The sequence below is a fragment of the Tribolium madens genome, unplaced genomic scaffold (genome assembly GCF_015345945.1).
Source record: "Tribolium madens isolate multiple individuals breed KSU strain unplaced genomic scaffold, Tmad_KSU_1.1 Scaffold_7;HRSCAF=85;Tcas5.2_LG10, whole genome shotgun sequence".
NCBI lineage: Eukaryota > Metazoa > Arthropoda > Insecta > Coleoptera > Tenebrionidae > Tribolium > Tribolium madens.
The window spans coordinates 6,173,866-6,194,511 of record NW_025401050.1 but is presented as its reverse complement, the minus strand read 5'-3'; the positions used below and the strand labels follow the sequence as shown (position 1 = coordinate 6,194,511).

General features: G+C 30.0%; 2 protein-coding genes across 3 annotated transcripts in view; one reads left to right on the top strand and one right to left on the bottom strand.

The window, feature by feature from the left end:
- LOC123010083 (ras-related and estrogen-regulated growth inhibitor-like) overlaps positions 1-20,646 on the bottom strand; it is a 111,219-nt gene that overhangs the window by 55,792 nt on the left and 34,781 nt on the right. The gene's annotated exons all lie outside the window — the stretch shown is intronic.
- LOC123010085 (serine protease 48-like) lies at positions 10,954-11,304 on the top strand. The gene is made up of 2 exons (XM_044406761.1): positions 10,954-11,040; positions 11,096-11,304. The coding sequence occupies exons 1-2, from the start codon at positions 10,995-10,997 to the stop codon at positions 11,302-11,304; spliced, it is 255 nt and encodes an 84-aa protein (XP_044262696.1). The 5' UTR covers positions 10,954-10,994.

Below are 20,646 nucleotides of genomic sequence, written 5' to 3'. Positions count from 1 at the left end.
TAATAATTATTATTTATGAAATAATATTTCATGACAAGATTTACTTAAAAGAAATGTTGAGGCTAAATGCAAAAGCCCCTCGTAGATATAACAGCGGTTAGGTAAGAGGACCCAAATAATGAGGGTCGGTTTATGGGCACGAGATTTTCTAATTTTCTGACTGTACTAGACATTATATTTTACTGATTTAATTTTATTAAAAAAAATGAAAAGCACTTTTATCTATTCGTCTGTAATAAAATTTTATGTTAGGATAAGGTATTTTGGTTTAACAAATAAAAAAGTTTGCGCCAGAACTCGCGCCCCAGAGAAAAATATAAGGTAAGATACCAGGAACATGGAAAAAATGTTAAAAAAATTTTATCTATAAAAATTTCGAAGTTATGATGGTTTAAAGTTTGCACTTGGACGCTATTTATTTTTGTTGAAAAAATAATTTTCCAAGTTTTTTGCTATAGGCTATTAAAAGTGGAAACAAGGAAGCTCTATCCTAAATGGTAACTCTGTTCAATGTTATTTATGGCTTTTATTGGCAAAATTTTTGTCCCTTTACTAAATAATTGTAAAAAAACATATACAAGATCATCAGTATCCTTAAATAGATATAAAAAAAATGTGAAATGTCAAAATAAATCAAATTTTTTTTACAGATAGAATTTTTTAAACATTTTTCTCATGTTCCTGATATCTTACCTTACTTGAAAATTTTCTCTGGGTCGCGAGTTCTGGCTCATCCTGTATAAAATGAAAAAAACATTTACGTATCTACAATTTACCATTTTAAACACCAATTTGTGTTTAATAAAGGATTGGCTAATGAAGCGAATTTTTCTTTAGAGTTTATTGTTATTTTCAATAATTTTACAATACTTTAGATACTGTCTGCATTTTTCGATATTTTTAGAAGCTCGATACAGTGAATATTCATATAGGAGTGTCTACTATTGTCTACAGAGGGCAATTCGCATATACATTCCTTGTTACTTAAATAACTATTAATATTAATATCGAAACAAACATTATCTAAAAGAGCATAAAATTATGAAAATAACAATAAACTCTAAAGATAAACACGCTTCATTAACCACTTTTTTATCTAAAAATTTATTTAAAAAAAAGTTTGATATAAGCATGTATTTTATAGAAATGGTATAAATACATGTAACTTGCACACTTTTTGTTATACATTAATTTTATTCTGTGCTTGTTTTCAAATAGGTAAGTAAAAAACTGTTATATACTCTTACTTATTTAGCAATATGAAGAGAGACAAAGACTCAGGTTAGTTTTATCACTCTTACCTTATCTCCATGGCACTAGTTGAAGGTATAAAAAATAAAATGTAGAAAAATAAAATTTGAAACTCATTTAAAAATTAAAAAATGATACCTCTATCTTCAATGGTTTAGGTTCTAAACACGTTAAAAGACGCTGAAGCGACAAATACGGCTCATTTTTACCGGTGGTCAAGAGACAGAAAATTAATTTAAAGTTTAAATTTTAAACCTAAACGGTTGAAGATAGAGATATGGTCACGCGACTTTTTTGTAGGAAATTTAATTCTCTACAACTTTGTTTCCTACATTTTTTTTGTATCTTCAACCGTATTCGCAGCGTTTTCAAAAATATCGAAAACAGTATTAAAAATAAATTATAATCAATTATCAGTTTGCGTTCCGCGCAATATTTTTAAGAACGCTGCGAATATGGTTAAAGATACAAAAAAGTGTAAGAAACAAAATTGTAGAGAATAAAATTTTCTACAAAAAAGTCCGCGACACCATATTTCTATCTAGAACGGTTTAGGTTTAAATTGCTTTAAAGTGTCCCCCGGCACTCAATCACCAGTAAAAATGAAACGAATCCGTCGCTTGAGCGGCTTTGAACGTCTTTGATGCCTAAACCATTAAAGATGCTGTCGCAAACATTTTACTAGAAAATTTTATTTTCTACAACTTTTTTTCTTATATTTTTCTTGTATCTTTAACCGTATTTGCATCATTTTGAAAAACATGAAACGGAGCACAGATTTTGAATTTTAAATATTTTTTTTCTCATATTTCTCGTGAAAAATTTAGTGGTTTGTTTTTTACAGCTTATTAAGAATATAAAGCTCAAAATTTTTGCATTTTTTTCCAAGCAATTAGTAAACTGGTTGAATTTAAATTAATTAAAAACGATTTGAAACTGAGACGGTATAACGCTCTAAGCGCCCTCATTTTTACTCCGCCGTACAACTTTTTTTGGGTCCAAAAAATCAAGCAATTTTGTATCTCGTTTCGTCTCCTAGTAGGTAGTTCTCCGTAGTTCCAAGTTACGATGGCTTATGAAGGGCCCAAAATACAAAAACAATGAGAAAATTTTTCTCTGAATAAATAATATTATTAACAATACTTAGGCCTTCAGAAATGTTCAATCATATTAAACAGTTCCTTGATGTTTTATTAACAATCAAAGATTCAATGCAATTTTTCTCAAAACTGTAAATTTTGAGTTACTATAGTTTTCGTTGAGAGAGTCGATATACAGGGTGCGCCAGAACTCGCGCTCCAGAGAAAAATTTTAAGTAATATAAGATACCAGAAACATGAAAAAAATGTTTAAAAAATTCTGTCTGTCAAAAAATTTTGCATTTATGTTTTAACACTTGACATTTTTTTATATCTATTTAATGATACTGATGATCTTGTATGTGTTTTTTTACAATTACTTAGTAAAGGTACAAAAATTTTGCCAATAAAAGCACAAATAACATTGAGCAGAGTTACAATTTAGGATACAGCTTCCTTGTTTTCCTCTCCTAATAGCTTGTAACAAAAAAACTAGTAAAATTATTTTTCCAACAAGAATAAGTAGAGTCAAAGTGCAAAATTTAAACTCTCATAACTTCGAATTTTTTATAGATTCAATTTTTTAAACATTTTTTCCATGTTCCTTAAACGTGAGTGTCCTGTATCCAGGCTTTCGTCGTGGTCCTGATTCCAATCAATTCCTAAAATGAAACCATTTGGTCTAGAAAGTTAATTGGCTGTATAAGCTTTACGTAGCATTTGCTTCAAAAAAAAAGAAATAAAGAAATTGAACGTCGCCATTTTTCCGTAAAAAAAAACAAAAAAGTAAACCAAAAAATATACATATGTAGATACGATGTACTAGACATTATGTTGACATTTTATTTTACTTAATTAATTTTATTTAAAAAAATTACAAGCATTTTTGTCTATTCGTCTGCAATAAAATTTTGTTATGAATTATGATAAGGTATTTAGATTTAACAAATAAAAAAGTTTAACGTACTACCGCAGATAGTATACAAGGTGATTCACGAGGAATAACGAACCTGACCAAATTCTCGATGCAACCACCATTACTCTTCGCAAGTTATTTTGCAACAACTGTAATGTTGGTTACATCGAAAATTTGGTCAGGCTCATTATTCCTCGTGAATCACCCTGTATGTAGGTACATAAAATGTAAAAAAATACATATATGTTTCATTAAGTTAAACCTGAGCATCCCGTAACCAGACTTTGGCCGTGTCTCTGAATCCAAACAAATCCTAAAATGAAACCATTTGCGTTGGTTGTTTTTCTTACAGCATCCGTTTGTGGTAAGGCTTTGTTGAAAAAATAAAAAGATACAAATTATTGGTGACGATTTTAGCTGACCCGCCTTCTGGCAATGACAACAGTTCGCTACCTGACGATAGGATTGTCGGTGGTAAACCAGTCCTCTATGGGAATAAAATCCCTTATCAAGTGGGTCTTTATTACTATGGTAGCTTCATTTGTGGGGGTTCCATAATAAATGCAAATTTCGTTATCACCGCTGCTCATTGTACCGACCACGATAAGTTTGTAAAGCTTTCAATTTAACTAAAGTAATTCTGTCTTTCTTTATTTCTTTCAGAAAAAGAGTAAATTATTATATTCGTTCTGGTAGCCTATATCACGTTACGGGTGGTGTGTTAACTGATGTGGCAAGCATCAATCAGCACCCTTATTACAATCGATACACTATAGAAAATGACATTTGCATTTTGAAATTAGCTATTACTTTGACTTTTGGGCCCACGACATCTTCAATTCCCCTTCCATCTTCTAAAACTTCGTGGTCTCGTGGCCAACTTGTTCTTGTGACAGGTTGGGGAAGAACGAATGAAGGAGGTTCCATACCCGCAGTGCTGCAAGAAGTTACTGTTCCAGTTGTCGACAAAACTGTTTGTGAAGATTCATACGGCAGATATTATCTGTATATTGCTAAAAATACGTTTTGTGCTGGTAGTGATCATGGCAAAGATGGTTGTCAAGGTGATTCTGGTGGTCCTGCAGTTATCGATGGAGTTCTTGCTGGTATTGTCTCCTTTGGCATAGGATGTGCTCGTCCTGGTTATCCTGGAGTTTATACAAACGTTGCTGCATATCTCGACTTCATAAACAATGTAATAACAAAGTAATAAGTAATAAAGTTATAATAAATTAAACAAAATAGTATTGAAAAAAAAACAAAGAATCAAATTGGTATTTTCAATAATATGTATAGTCAGTATCTTCCAACGCATCCCTAATGACTCACCCTGTATATGGCAACAGTTATACAGAGCACCCAGAAATGTGGTAGCAACTTCTACACAAAGTGTCACAAGATGTCACTTTCGAAAACCCAAAGTTCAATCATGCAACATTGAATTTTTAAATTTTTTCAAAAGTAGACGGTAGAATAGAAAATGGGATTATTTTAATTGTCCAGAACAAATTTAGGCACAATTATAGTCGCGGACCACCCAATCGTGCGGCAATTTTAAAAATTGTAACCAAATTCTAAACCATTGGAGAAGTGACTTGGATTCGTCATAGGGCGTGCCAGGTCTTGTGATAGGACTCCACTTGAATTTTCAGTTTGGGGAATCTCTAGATAAATAAACCAATATTTAGATGGTCCAAAACCTGATGAATATTTTAAGGGGGTTTTACGAACAATCTTTACCCCCGATTTATGCACTAAAATTTGTCAAGATGTTGCTCGAAGAGTTCAGTTATGCATTGAGCATTATGGGGGTCAATTTAAACATTTTCAATAAAATTTAAATTTCAATGTTTTGCGTTTGACAATTCTTGATGCTAGAAGAATTTAGTCAACGCATGCTTTTCCAAAATTTTGTAAAATATATCAAACCAAACATTTGACATTTGACATTTCTTTATGTCTATTTAATGATACTGATGATTTTGTATATGTTCTTTTTATAATTATTTAGTAAAGGTACAAAAATTTTGTCAATAAAAGTCACAAATAACATTAAACAGAGTTACAATTTAAGATACAGCTTCTTTGTTTCCTTTTCGTATAGCCTGTAGCAAAAAAACTTGGAAAATTACTTTTCCAACAGAAATAAATAGAATCAAAGTTCATAATCTGAACTCTCACTCTCAAATTTTTTTAGCATTTTTTCCATGTTCCTGGTATCTTACCTTACATATTTTTTTGAGGCGCGAGTTCTGGCGCACTCTGTATGTAGATAGACACTACCTTGACATTTTATTTTACTTAATTAATTTTATTTAAAAAAATGGAAAGCACTTTTGTCTATTCGTTAGCAATAAAATTTTATGTTATGATAGAGTAGGTATTTTGGTTTAACAAATTAAAAAGTTTGACGTACTACCATAGGCAGTATACAGGGTGTTTAGTTTTTATTGTTACAAATTTAAACAGGTGATAGTATATTCAATTTTAAGGCAAAAGTTTCCTATAAAGATGTGTAAGCTAGCTACACCCCCTGAAAGAAATGCATATTTTAATGTTTTTTTTTACTATTGCAGAATAAATAAAATTACAGAAGTTTTTTGTCAAAATTTTTAATCACGGACGTCTTAAAAGGTAAAACGAATTTAATTTTTATCCTCTCTATGGTCTGTCAGACTGTCAAATTGTAAACTGACTTTACTCAAAAACTGTAAGTTATATCGAAAACACGCAAGACACCTCTTTTTTGTGAAAAACTATGCAATTTAGAATTTTGTGCCTGAAAGCGATAAGAACAAAACTCCAAAATAGTTAGAGTATTTTTTATCATAAAGCCCCCTAGTTTAGGACGCCCCTGAGTAAAAATTTCGACATTTTATCTTTGAATTCGTTTGGGTGTATAAAGGTTATTAGTTGTACCAAATTTTGTAATTTTATCTACAATGGTTTATGACATATTGAAAAAAAAATATTAAAAGATACACCACTTTCAGAGGATGTAGCTCTTTTATACAGGTGCGCCAGAACTTGCGCCCCAGAGAAAAATTTCATGTAAGATAAGATACCAGTAACATGGAAAAAATGTTCAAAAAATTCTATCTGTCAAAATACTTTGACATTTGACATTTTTATGCCTATTTAATGACTGATGATATTGTATGTTTTTTACAATTATTTAGTAAAAATACAAAAATTTTGCCAATAAAAGCCGCAAATAACATTGAACGGAGTTACAATTTAGGATATAGCTTCTTTGTTTTCTCTTCCAATAGACTGTAGCAAAAAAACTTGTAAAATTATTTTTCCAACAAAAATAAATAGAATCAAAGTGCAAATTTTAAACTCTCATAACTCTCGAAATTTTTATAGATAATTATTTTTAACATTTTTTCCATGTTCCTGGTATCTTACCTTATATGGCATTTTTCTATGGGGCGCGAGATCTGGCGCCTCCAGTATAATATTTTTCGATACATGTTTATAAGAAACTTTCATCCTAAAATTGAATATTCTATCACCTGTTGAAATTTGTAACAATAAAAACGGAACATGCTGTATATGTATATGAAATGTAAAAAAATACATATACCAGGTGAATAAAAAGTATGGAACCAAACGTTTTTTGCTTAAACTATTTATTTTTTGAAAAAACTAATTAATGAGTGATAAAGTACTATAAAAATGTGATGATTTAACATGAATAAAATTTTTCGAAATTTCCTTTTGTTTTTGAGTTCTACAAAAAAAAATATTTTTTTAAATGGCAACCCACTATAAAATCATTTTCCTCATAAAAGCTATACTCTAAGGATTACAACTATCTACTTTATATTTAATTTTTTGAAAAAAATTTTTTCACATAAATTGCAATTTTGACAAAAAAAATCGCAGAACTCAAAAAACAAAACAAAATTTCGTTCTGAAAATACGATCACATTTTTTATATTACTTTAATTTATATTAATTATTATTTTCTGGAGACAAATGATTAAAAATAAAACCGCTTGGTTCCATACTTTATATTCACCCTGTATGTTGTCATTAAAGCGTCCGGTGACCAGGCTTGGGCGTGGCCCTGATTCCAAACAATTCCTAAAATGAAACCATTTTGGTTGGTTGTTTTTCTTACAGCATCCGTTTGTGGTAATTAAAAAAAAATAAATAAAAAGATAAAAGAATTATTGGTGACGATTTTAGCTGACCCGCCTTCTGCCAATGACAACAGTTCGCTACCTGACGATAGGATTGTCGGTGGTGAATCTACGACAATATCTAAATTCCCTTATCAAGTGGGTCTTTATTACTACGGTAGCTTCATTTGTGGGGGTTCCATAATAAATGCAAACTTCGTTATCACCGCTGCTCATTATACCGACCACGATAAGTTCGTGAGGTTTTCAGATTGCTTTATGGTGTGACAAGAATCTATCAGCACCCTCATTACAACCCTAGCACTACAGACAATGACATTACCATTTTGAAATTAGTTACTACTTTGAGTTTTGGGCCCAACACATCCCCAATCCCTCTTCCATATTCTAAAAGCTCGTGGTCTAGTGGCCAATCTGTTATTGTGACAGGTTGGGGAACAACGTCTTCAGGAGGTTCCATGCCCACAGTGCTGCAAGAAGTTACTGTTTCAGTTGTCGACAAAACTGTTTGTGAAGCTTCATACGAAAGAAGTGGTATTACTGACAATATGTTTTGTGCTAATGCTTCTGGCAAAGATAGCTGTCAAGGTGATTCTGGTGGTCCTGCAGTTATCAATGGTCTTCTTGCTGGTATTGTTTCCTGGGGCTATGGATGTGCTAGTCCTAAATATCCTGGAGTTTATACAAACGTTGCTTCATATCTCGACTTCATAGACAAATAACAACAAAGCAATAAATAATAAAGTTATAACAATTTTTTTCTAATTTGCGTTTATAATACGTTTATTAACGTCTCCAGTAGGAGTCGTTTATGGCTATCAATAAAAGCACACTGTACTTTAATGAATTTAGGGTTATTTAGTTTTTGGATGCCGCTTTTGACTTGTCAGGTAACAAATTTCGGACGGAGTGCAAACTAAATTCTGTTTCTCATATATTATTTATTATTATTATGTTGTAACACTAATAACTAATAATTTGTAAATTTTATTTTTAATGATAGACGGCAGAAATTACTCAAAAAAACAGGTGGGCGCTGAGTGTTACCAACCGATACCAACTAACACAAAATTCTCTGGGCGACAAAAATATATATTTTTTTTTAATTAAAATACGAAAAAAGGGAGCGCAAATTAGAAAAAATAGCATAAATTCTCGTTTCATAATGGCATTGGCACCACACTCATCCCATAGAAAACTCGCCTACGGCTCGTTTTCTAACTTGGGATTCGTGCGCCAAATCAGCCCTTATAAAACTTGTTCTTTAATATACTAAAACAAAATAGTGTTAAAAAAAATAGAATCAAATTCGTATTTTCAGTAATATAGTTAGTATCTCCCAACGTATTCCTAATGACTCACCCTGTATATGACAACAGTTATATACCTGTGCATCAGAGTAGTCGTTGAAAAGGATCATTTTAAGGTGGCAACAATGCGAAAATTCAAATAATCCTAACCTCATTCTTTCTTAAAAATGATTTTTTCAAATAAATATGCACCCCATGTAGCGAAAAATAATAATTAAAATCAACAACATAATTAACATAGAATAGCATTCATGAAGGTTTTTTTTATTATTGACGTGATTAAATTTGCTCTGAATGACATTAATAGCACTTTTTGTGTAAATCGGACTGTAATCTAAAGATTAATTTAGACTTCAACAACCTACTTGATGCACATTAATATAAAAAAGAGTATAGATGTTATGACTGACGTTAGCGACGTTTAGTACAACGTTAAATATTAAGCTAAGTTAAACAATATATTTAAATCAAAATCAAAACTTTTAGTTTGATAGGTAATGCATTAAAAAAATGGCAAAAGCAAAATACAGAGTGTGCCAAAACTCGCGCCCCAGAAGAAGATTTTAAGTGAGACCAGGACCATGGAAAAAATTGTTGACATTTGACATTTTTTTATGTCTATGTTTTTTTATAATTATCTAGTAAACTTACAAAAAGTTTGCCAATAAAAGCCACAAATATCATTAAAAGAGTTACAATTTAGGATACAGCTTCTAATAGTCTATGGAAAAAAATCTTGGATAATTATTGTTCCAACAGAAATAAAGTCAAAGAGCAAAATTTAAACTCTCATAACTTCGAAATTTTCATAGATAGAATTATTTTAACATTTCTCCATGTTCCTGGTATCATACCTTACATTTTTTCTAGCACACCTGTAGACATAGGTTTGTAGAAACTTTTTTTTTATTATTTTGACCTACCACCGCCCAAAATCTTTCGTTTTTTTTCGGACACTGTAGAAAAATTAGAAATTTTTTTAAAATGCACTAAAATCTTAACCTTTGGTAGCTTTTATCTTTAGAAAAATTTAGGATTTAGTCTATTATTTAAGTCAAATTTTGTATTTTAAAAAAATTTAATTTTTGTAAAAACGTAAAAAAACGAGCAGTTTTATGAAAGGAAAAATAAAAATAATGCAATAAAAATAAAAATGTAAATTAAAATAAACAAAAAAAACATTAATAATATTAAATATGAAAGAAAAATTTAAGCCAAGGATTGCATTTTCAAAATTTTGTAAAAAATATCAAACCGAAATTTTAATGATAATATACCTACAGTATGTCTCTAGATTGAGTTTACAAGAGGAAAAAAAAATTATCTTTGATTTTACGCTAAAACTGCAAAGAAAAAACATTTTTTGCTTTACCTGAAACGAGCAAATCGGTAATTAAAACTTCATTGTTCTAACTCAGTAGCAAGAAAAGTTAATTTTTCTCTTGATTTTGGATTTAGAATAATTTTTCTCAGCTTTTTAAACACATTGGTGGTTTTATTATTTTGACAATGATGTTCAAAATCAAAAGAAAAATTAATTTTCCTTTTCACTGGATCAGAATAATGAAGTTTTAATTACAGATTTGCTCGTTTCAGGTGAAGCAAAAGAAGCAATTTTGGCGTAAAATCAAAGATTTTTTTTTCCTTTTGTAAATTCAATGCGGGGACATACTGTATACATATTATAATAAAACATATGTATATTGTTAAGCCAAAAAAACTACGGTACGGTCCTTCGCAATTAATTAATTGAACTAATTAAAGACATGTAAAATATTTGTCAAATAAAGCACCTAATAAACGCACGTTAATTTAAAAAATGATTGTTCTACAATAACATTTTTAAATATCTTTTAGTTTTTGAGTTCAATTTCTAACAATGACCATTTTTTTGGTCTACAAAGTTAATTAAGCTTTACGTAGCATTTGCTTCAAAAGAAAGAAATAAAGAAATTGCAATGATCGTCGCCATTTTTCCGTAAAAAAAAACAAAAAAGTAAACCAAAAAATATATGTAGATAGGATGTACTACAAGACATTATGTTGACATTTTATTTTACTTAATTAATTTTATTAAAAAAAATTAAAAGCACTTTTGTCTATTCGTCTGCAATAAACTTTTATGTTATGATAAGGTATTTTGATTTAACAAATAAAAAAGTTTAACGTACAGACAGTATTTATAGGTATATAAAATGTAAAAAAAAATATACAGTTTCATTAAGTTAAACGTGAGCATCCCGTAACCAGACTTTGGTCGTGTCACAGAATCCAAACAATTCCTAAAATGAAACCATTTGGGTTGGTTATTTTTCTTACAGCATCCGTTTGTGGTAAGGCTTTGTTGAAAAAATAAAAAGATGAAAGAATTATTGGTAACGATTTTAGCTGACCCGCCTTATGACAATGACAACAGTTCGCTACCTGACGATAGGATTATCGGTGGTAAACCTACGAAAATAACTAAATTCCCTTATCAAGTATCTCTCCACAACAACGGAAAGTTCTTGTGTGGGGGATCCATAATCACTAGAAAATTTGTTCTCACCGCTGCTCATTGCACCAATCACGATGGGTTAGTGAAGGTTTCAATTTAACTGAAACAACTCTGTCATTCTCATTTCTTTCAGTGTCTACACTAGCACTTTATCGTTGCAAGTGTCGCAAATATCTATGAGCACCCTTACTACAACATCCCTTATATTCATAATAATGACATAACCATGGTGCAATTAGCTATTGTTTTGGATTTTGGGGTCACCATACGCCGAATCCGTCTTCCATCTCATAAAGTCTTTTGGCGTGCTGGCCAATCTGCTCTTGTGACAGGTTGGGGGGCACTGAAAGAAGCTCCTTCTTCCCTCCCTTCGGTGCTACATGCAGTTACTGTTTCAGTTATCAACCAAACTCTTTGTGAATAAACATACGGCGAAGGTACTATTATTGGAAATAAGTTTTGTGCTAGTGCTTCTGGCAAAGATAGCTGTCAGGGTGATTCTGGTGGTCCCGCTGTTATCAAGGGTGTTCTTGCTGGTATTGTCTCCTTTGGCATAGGATGTGCTAGTCCTAAATATCCTGGAGTTTATACAAACGTTCCTGCATATGTGGACTATATATACAACATATTATATCAATAACAATATAAACACAATGAAATTATATTCCTATTTTCAAAAATAAAGTCAGATCTTCCAAGACATCTCTAATGAGTTATCTGTATATGGCAACAGTTATGGTTACTACGACTGATGTTTAGTACAACGTTAAATTTTAATTTTCAGTGGTTTTTGTGCATATTTAACATCCACAGTAATTTGGAATAGATATTGAATAAAATTCATTTCACATTCGGCTCTGATAGCACGACGACATTGAAGTTATAAAAATATTTAAATTAAAACCAAAATATTTAGTCTGGTAGGTGCATTAAAAAATGGCAAAAGCAAAATATAGTATTTTAGACGTAAAGGTGATATACAGAATGATGCGCCCGTGTTAACCTACACGTTATAAGTGATCTTTTATTAAAAACGAATTCGAAGACCAAAATTGGATTTGTGCTCTTATCAGTAAGATATAGACTTTCCTTTTTAGAAAAGAGAAATCTATATAATTAACAGTTTTAAAATAATTTCATTGTTAAAGTCTAGATTTTGATACAGTTGGCGGTGTTCTTAAAAAATGTGTAAAAAGTCTATTGAAATAAACTTTATTGAAGATGTTAGGCTACAAAAAAAAATTATCATTGTTGCAACATTGCAAATATCCTAGGATACAGAAAATGTCCAAGTAATATTCAATTATTGGAAACGGTAGCAACAAAAAAATCAATTTTCAATGTTGTTTGTTCTGTGAAATTTGAACGATTAAAGTCAAAAAGTCAAAGATTAAAAAAATTAATTGAAATCATTAGATACCTTTTGGTCGTATCGTATTGGAATAATAAAATTATGTAAACTTTACAGTTTTTTTTATTTTATGCGGGTGACAATATCTGTCAGTACTGGTTTCCTAGATACGAAAAATACCTGAGTGAAATAGTTTTTTAGTAAAAGAAAATTGTGCAATATTGCCGCTTTGTGCTGTTAGACAAACTGTTTAAATTTTAAAAAGAATCTATTTAGACTATTTATTTTTGGAATGGTGGTCACTATGTTTCAATAAAAAAGGACGCGCCTGTTTCAATCGTGGGCGCCTTTTTTTCATCACCCTGTATATAGTTATAGTTTATGTGGTGAAGCTGAAAGCTCTCCAGAAATTGTTACGAAAGAGACAAGAAAGAAACAACTAAGATAAAACTTTTCCTTGTGACATTTAGTCATAAAAATAGTCACTTTTTGTGATGTTTGATGATAAAGTAAATAATCGTCTACAAATAATTATTTCTCGGCCTTCGTCTAAAATTAGTGATTTTCCAATCGTCCAAATCACGCTTTAATTGAATTTTCTTCTCGAAAGTCTTAATTACTTTACAAATGTCATAAAATTATTTTAAGTTTAAATCATTACACCGTGGAGTAAGTGCTACTAATAGATGAAAAATAAATTCCCTAGCCGGAAAAATTTAACAATAAATAAATTTGTTTTACTTGAAAGATGTTGTCGGCCGAAAAAGTTTTGTGTATCACACGGCCAGAAACTGTTTTGCAAGTGTTTGCATTCTTGATTCTTACACATTTGACATCCTTAGAATTTGAATTTAATATTAAAAAAGAATGAATTAAAAAAAGCGTTTTGCATCAATTTTCCGCAAAATCACTTAAATTAAATTAAATATTAAATAGTTTTAATAAATAATGCTAATATTAGTATAAAAACAGTAATTTTGAGTAAAACTATTATGTAGCTCACTCAGTTGAAAAAATAAGCAAAAGCAATGAAAATTTAGAACAAGTTTAAAATCTTCTCTTTATTTTCTTGTGCATTTTTTAGACTCATTTAATGATTGATGATAGAGCTATTTCGAAGATTTACGTGATTGTAGATTAGATAAGCTCCTTTTATTGCACTTTCCCTTCTGTTTAATTCCAAACAAGGTTTCTTTAAAATAAATTAATTGCAGTTAAGACAATTTTGTACACTCTCAAAAACGATCTATTTTGTGGACTCACTAAAATCCCTAAAACGAGTTTATTCGGACTTTGAGTAGTTTTTATTTTCTACCACTATTTTCGAGAATTTTTTTTAAACTTTAAAGAAAAATGTTATTTGTATCTGCTCTATAACAGTAACAAATTCTTAGCAAAAACAGTATTTTACACACTTGTCACTAAAATAACTATAACTATAACAACTATAATTATAATAATTATATAATTATTATAATTATACATAAATCACCCTGTAATATCTCCAGACAAAAATATACAAGGCAAACAAAAAAGTGTGTCGGGTAAAAAATAAATAAATATAAAGGTTGATATACACGGTAATTCAAATAAGACTATAAGCCAGTCGCAAATACTTCACGTAAATTCAATAATCAAACTTTTGAACATATTTGTGAATTATATCTCTAAAAATGTCCAAAATATAATATACAAAATTGAATTATTATTAATTTTGATGAATACCAATGATTAATGTTAAAGTTTGTCGAGCTTAAATAACATATGAATCACCCTGTAAGATTCACAGACAAAAATAAACAAAACGAACAAAAAAGTGTGTCGGATCAAAAATAAATAAATCCAAACTTAATTAATATACAGGCTGATTCAAATAAGACTATAAGCCTGACACAAATTATTTCAAGTAGATTCAATAATCAAAATTTTGAACATTTTTGATGAAATGTCAACTATCAATCAGTGCATTATATTTTTAAGGATGTCCAAAACATAATATACAAAAGTAAATTATTATTAATTTTGATAAAACAAAATACCAGTAATTTATGTTAAAGCTTGTCGAGCTTGAATAGCACATGAATCACTGTGTAAAATCCACGGCAATAATATACAGGGCGAACAAAAATGTGTGTCGGGTCAACTTTAAAAGTTATTAAAACAGATTAAACCACTTTTTTTATCTACTCTATTCAAAAAAAAAAAACGAAAAAGAATCCTTCGCAAAAATAACTAAAGTAACTAAACCTGGCGCATCCACCAAAACTAAAAACAAAGATTTTGCTCAAAATCAGTTAAGTCGGTAATGAGTTTGCCACCCTGACAGCTCTTGTGCGGTAAGTGTGGGAGAGAACAATGCAGTTCAATTGGCACACAACAGTAAAGAAGTTTTTCAAATAGCACGATAACCACGTGCATTTTGCGGTATTGTTTCACGTGGACCGTTAGATGTTGAACTCGGAGAGGTTTGCATAATTAATAGTTCAAAATGTGTATTTTTGCAATTTGTGTAACAATCAGACATAAAAGCGCTACTAGAATGCCTCAAGTGTCAGCACTAAATTGGACTGCATTTCTTAAACTCATTATACTCGCCATAAATTAGGTTTAATAACTACCATTACCGATAAATTGCATTCTAGTGGCTCATAATGCCGTCATTTATTCAACTATATTGTCTCGAGTTTTTGCAAAATTTCTGGAAAAAATCCAGGAGTGACAGCGTATTTAGATCAAATCGTCTGATTGTGGGGAAATCAGATGATCTTAATCCCGAGGAGAAAATCAGATCGGTTTTAATTGAACGATTTTATATTTTTGCAAACTCTTCACTCTCTCCTTTCTGGGCTTCCATTCTAATTGGGCCAAAACAAACCGAATTGAGTCATTAGACGACTTAATTTATTAATTTGCATAAAATTCGGTTTTTCAATTTCTCTTTTGTTGGAGAGTTCGTGACCGACGTTTCACTCGCTGCCAAGACCACAATCAATTATTGATTGATGGGAAAATTCGGAAAATCGCTCGAAAGCGTGAAATTCCATAATGAAACATTTCCTTTTGAAAACAAGCTAATAAATTGAATGGTATCTCCGCGGCGGCATTTTTGCCCATTTACAATTATGTCCGACCATCGCAGTGTATCAATATCAAGGAGATAAGCCTCAAAGCCGTAAAGATCACCCATCGTTTGTACCATCTGGTCTCTTATCGTGTTCCAACTGCATCTTACACAATGGCAAAGAAGAAATTGGTAGGCGGCTGTTTTGATCTTCTAATCAGTCAATTTAATTTGAAACGTGACACACGCTTACAGTTTGCTGTTTAATCTCTTGAACAAGTTGAAGAATGCGAAAGATGGTTGAATTTTTGAAATTTTATTCGAGCGAGAGTTAGAAATGAGATTAGGCAAATTTTCCGTTATTGACTCATTAATTTTGACGAGATAAATCCTGGTTAAAATAAGAGGATTAGAATAGTAATAGTTAGTCAAGAGCGCTGCATGGCTTAGGATTAATTAACTTGATGGTACTGGAATTGATACAAAATTTTGTAGTTTTATTTAAAATAAATATTTTGCCAAAAAAATTAGACAAAATAAATTGGATGAATTTAAATATTTGGGCAAGTTTATGAACTAAAATAGTTATTTATGTGTCGAGGGAATAAACAAGTATTTACATTGTTACTAGATAAAATAACAAATTTAAAATAATTTTCCATTAAAATATTTTTACGAAATTTATGCACTGTTGTTCCAAAATTGCCAAGTTCACAACATTTTTCATAAAAAAAAAAAAAAAAACAGTTTTTGATTACATGGAATTTACTTGCGTATTTTTTGTAAAACTTTAAATTAAATAAGTATTTACCTTAAAACCAGTAAAAAATATAAAGTTTACATTCAAAAAAATGCTAATGATGTCATCGAAAACAAATAAAGGTAAAAATTTTAATTTCACACTTGCATATCTCCTTTTGAAAAACAAAATTGCCTTGTTTAAGGATTTTTTCGAAAAATGATCAGTTCTAATTTAATTATGAATATACATAGAAAACCTATACGTTGCACCATAAGGATTGAAAATATAGTAATAGAAAATATTTCAGTGTTTTTCTTTTGGTTTTCCTCTTTTGTCAAATGTATTTCACTATTTCTCAAAACTATTTCCCACCTAAGTCGCTTTGAGATTAATATATCAAATGAAATACTTTTGAGTAATAGTGAATACATTTGATAAAAGAAGAAAACTAAAAGGAAAACACTGTAATAAAAACGCAGAAAAAGATATTTGTTATAAAATCCAATTTTTTTCTCAATTTCAATTTTAATAATGAAAAAATTGAAAAATTGTGTTTGTGAAGTAAAAATTCAAATATTTTTAATCTTTTGTAATTTTAAGTTGAATTTTTATAATTTTTTTTCTTTTAAAACTAAAGACTTAATTTTTACTTAATTTACGTTTTTTAATAGGTACCTATGATGACATTAAAAATTAAAGCTACAAAAAAAATAAAAGAACTATTTTATAAACTTTTAAAAATTGCACATTTTTGTTTCTTCTATTTTAGTAAAATAACAAAAAATTTGGATTTTTTTAAATTCTTTCAGAAAAGTTAAATAACTTGGCAACGCTGCAGCTGAATTCTACAAAGTTTTTATACTATTGAAAAAAAAACTTGTACATGTTGCATTTTTATATGTTTTTTTTTAATTCAATACTTTTTACATTATACACCTATAGAGTGTAATACATATAACATTACGCGACACAATTTAACTATTTATACTACTTATGCATTTTTGTTATTAAATACTTTTAAATTAACAAAAGTTTTTAAAAACGAAGGACATTTAAAAACCATTTATAAAAAATGTATAAGTGGGTGCATCTAAAACTCCTCGAGGAAGTTAATTATGCGAATCACCGTGTATAAACTCTAGAAAATTTTAACTTTGCCATAAAAACTGGAATTGAATCGAAATATGACTACAATAAAAAAAAATTAATAAATAAGAATGAAGGTGTTTTATTAAAAAAAAAAAACATTTTATGATTGTTTAAGGTGGACATTTCGTCACTTTTAGGTTCACTCAGTACAAAAAAGTCCATTTGTAAACGTTAAATTTTTATTGATAATAAAGCTTTTAAATAAAAACAAGTGTTTTAAATAACATAAAAAAATTGGCAACAGCATATTTGAAATCTAAAAACACAACATAATTTTGTAGTAATATGAAGGCAAACACTCGTATATGGATTTGAATATGATTTTTGAATAGTATAACACTCTGTAATCGATCTTACTGTTAAAATAAACTGAAATTAAGAGAATTTTTTTTGACATAAACAATTGTTACCGATTTATTATTTTAAGATTGCATGAACATGAACTAAATATTTAAAAAAAATATTATGTGACAATGTTTAACAAAAGTATCATTTTCTTATGTTATTATTAATTTAGTTTGTTGTGAGGAAAAAAAAATGTTTGCATCCCTAGAATAAAAATGCCCTCGGCTCCCTTCGGTCACCGCTGACGTTACATACATTCTCAAAATTAAAAAAAACGTGGTAATTTTTCTGAAATGTGTGTAAAAAGGAGTACAGGAATCAACTGAATTCTTGTTTTTTCAGTGATAAATAAGATAATATAAACGTTTATCCACAATCGTAAAGCAATAATCAAACTACCGTGCATGTAAAAAGTAGAAAAGTATGACAATTCAACTTAATTTAACAATTGATATGAAATATGACAGTTTAGGTTGGGAAGTGGTCACTTCCTAGCAGTTGATATGTAGTATAACAGTTCAGGTACATGTTATGCTTCAAAATTTGATAAATTCTTTATTAGATTTCTGTTCTTTAATGAGTATGATTCTGAATAAAATAGTATACAAACCTTGGTGGCACCTCCCACCTCGGTGTATGATCTACTATTATCATTTGAAATCTTTATTTACTTTTTCGATTTTTGTCCCACCGAATCCCCATTTATTTTATTGCTACACTGCAAACAATATAAAATTCTGGTCCAGTGTAGGTCTCAAAACCCACGTAAAGCTCCAAAATTGATTTTAGTACACATTTCACCTACATCTCAGCCGTGAAAAAATCCCCCGTCATATCATATTTCCCACCAATTGCAAATAAAAGACGGCATTTATGAACCGTTTCCGGATACAAGCACGACTACAAGCTGCAGCTAATTTATCTCAGCGGTGAGCTTTGTTCTACAAATGTCTTCACGCTTAAAAATGAAAGATAAGTAATACGATATCCCGCCGTAAAAAACACTGAATGAAGAAAACTACAATGAGTACAAATTTGTAACACTGACCTACTCCCTTGTTTTAATCTGGTATACGACCTTCGAAATGCCGGTCTATAAAAGCAAACGGAGAAGGTCGCGGTCGGAATGTTCGTAGCTTGCGTTCACTCAAATACAGAAAGGTCAATGTTTTGCGGAATGGATTAACGCATCCGAGAAAATTAATGGATTTAATAAGGCAATAATTAAAAGGTATCGGAGATCGGACTTCGTGCAAGGCAAACATGCATGTGCACGTTTCGTTGTTGTTGTTGTGAATCTTCACTTTCTTTGAGAAAGAAATAAATTGGTAAAATCGATAAAAATAACACATTGGAGGAGAACCACTTCGTACAGAGTGACTCCAGTTATTCATTTTTATCATTAAGAAATGTATGATTATGATTATGATAAAACAAAAAAAAATGTATAACTGGTTGCATTTTAGAGTTTGTCAGGTCGTAAAGTTATGTGAGTCACCCTATACATTACTCCAGTTGAATTTTGTAAATACGTAATAAATCAAAGATTAAAGTAAGCAATACTTTGTAAAAACTAATGATAATAGTTTTTAATTAACATTATTCAAGGTGATTCAAAAGTCTCGGGTCATCTTTTAGGTGTTGATAAAACACATCTATTTTTGCTTTGATTTCTTCTTATTTTCTTGATTACTTCATGATTTATTTTGATCTCTCGATTATTTCCTCTGATTTGGTCTGGTTTCTTCATGACTTCTTCTTATTTCCTTATGATTACCTCTAATTTCTCAAATTTTTACACCAGATTTTGCTTTTTGCTTTGATTTTCTTACTTTTTGGCTTCTGATTTCTTCTTAATTCCTCAAGATTTCCCTTAATTAACAAAACAAAAACAAAAAATCTTTATTTGCGCATTTTTAAATTATTTCTACTGTTTTCCTTTGATTTTCTTAATATTGCCTCTTATTTCTTTAATATTAAACACTATTTTTTCTGCCGTTTACCTTTTGACTTTTAATATTATTCACATTTATGCCTCTTTGTTTTGTACTACTGTTTTCATCTAAGTATTCTAATCAAATTGTGCTATTCTTTTTTTATTGCATTCGAATGTATCCTGGATAATACAATTCAAAAGTGATTCAAAGTGATTCAAAAGTCTCGGGCCATCTCTCGGGTCGTGATAAAAGACATCAACTTTTGCTTTGATTTCTTATTATTTTATTGATTTCTTCATGATTTGTTTTGATTTCTCTATTATTTCCCCTGATTTGCTCTGATTTCTTCATGATTTCCTTACCTCTAATTTCTCAAATTTTTACACCAGAATTGGTTTTTTTGATTTGATTTCTTCCTACTTTTTTGCCCATGATTTTCCCTTATTTCCTTCTGATTCTTCTGATTATCTTAAGATTTCCACTAATTTCTTTAATTTTAAACACCTATTTTTTCTGCGGTTTACCTCTTGATTTGTATTATTATTCACATTTACGCCTCTTTGTTAGGTATGTACTATTGCTTTTATCTAGGTAATCAATTTGTGCTGTTTTCAGTCATAAGATTTTTCTATTCTTTTTTTATTGCATTCTACTCTATTAGGTATACAGGGTGATTCAAAACCCTCGTGCCACTTCTTTCTTGGGTGATGATAAAGAACATCTAACTGAGTTGGAAGTTCAATGACAAATAAATGTTTAAGTGTTTTTTCAGAAGATATGGCTCTCTAAATGTTACATTTTTGGTTAAGTTTTTAGCCGTTGTTGCAACATTGAGCAGATTACCTATTAAAGAAATC

What these genes read in the sequence shown, in the direction of transcription:
- LOC123010085 (XM_044406761.1), top strand. Translation starts at nt 10,995, where the DNA reads ATGAAACCATTTGGGTTGGTTATTTTTCTTACAGCATCCGTTTGTG. An exon ending in TCTTACAGCATCCGTTTGTG is followed by an intron (nt 11,041 to 11,095) that starts GTAAGGCTTTGT and finishes TAACGATTTTAG; the next exon opens with CTGACCCGCCTTATGACAAT.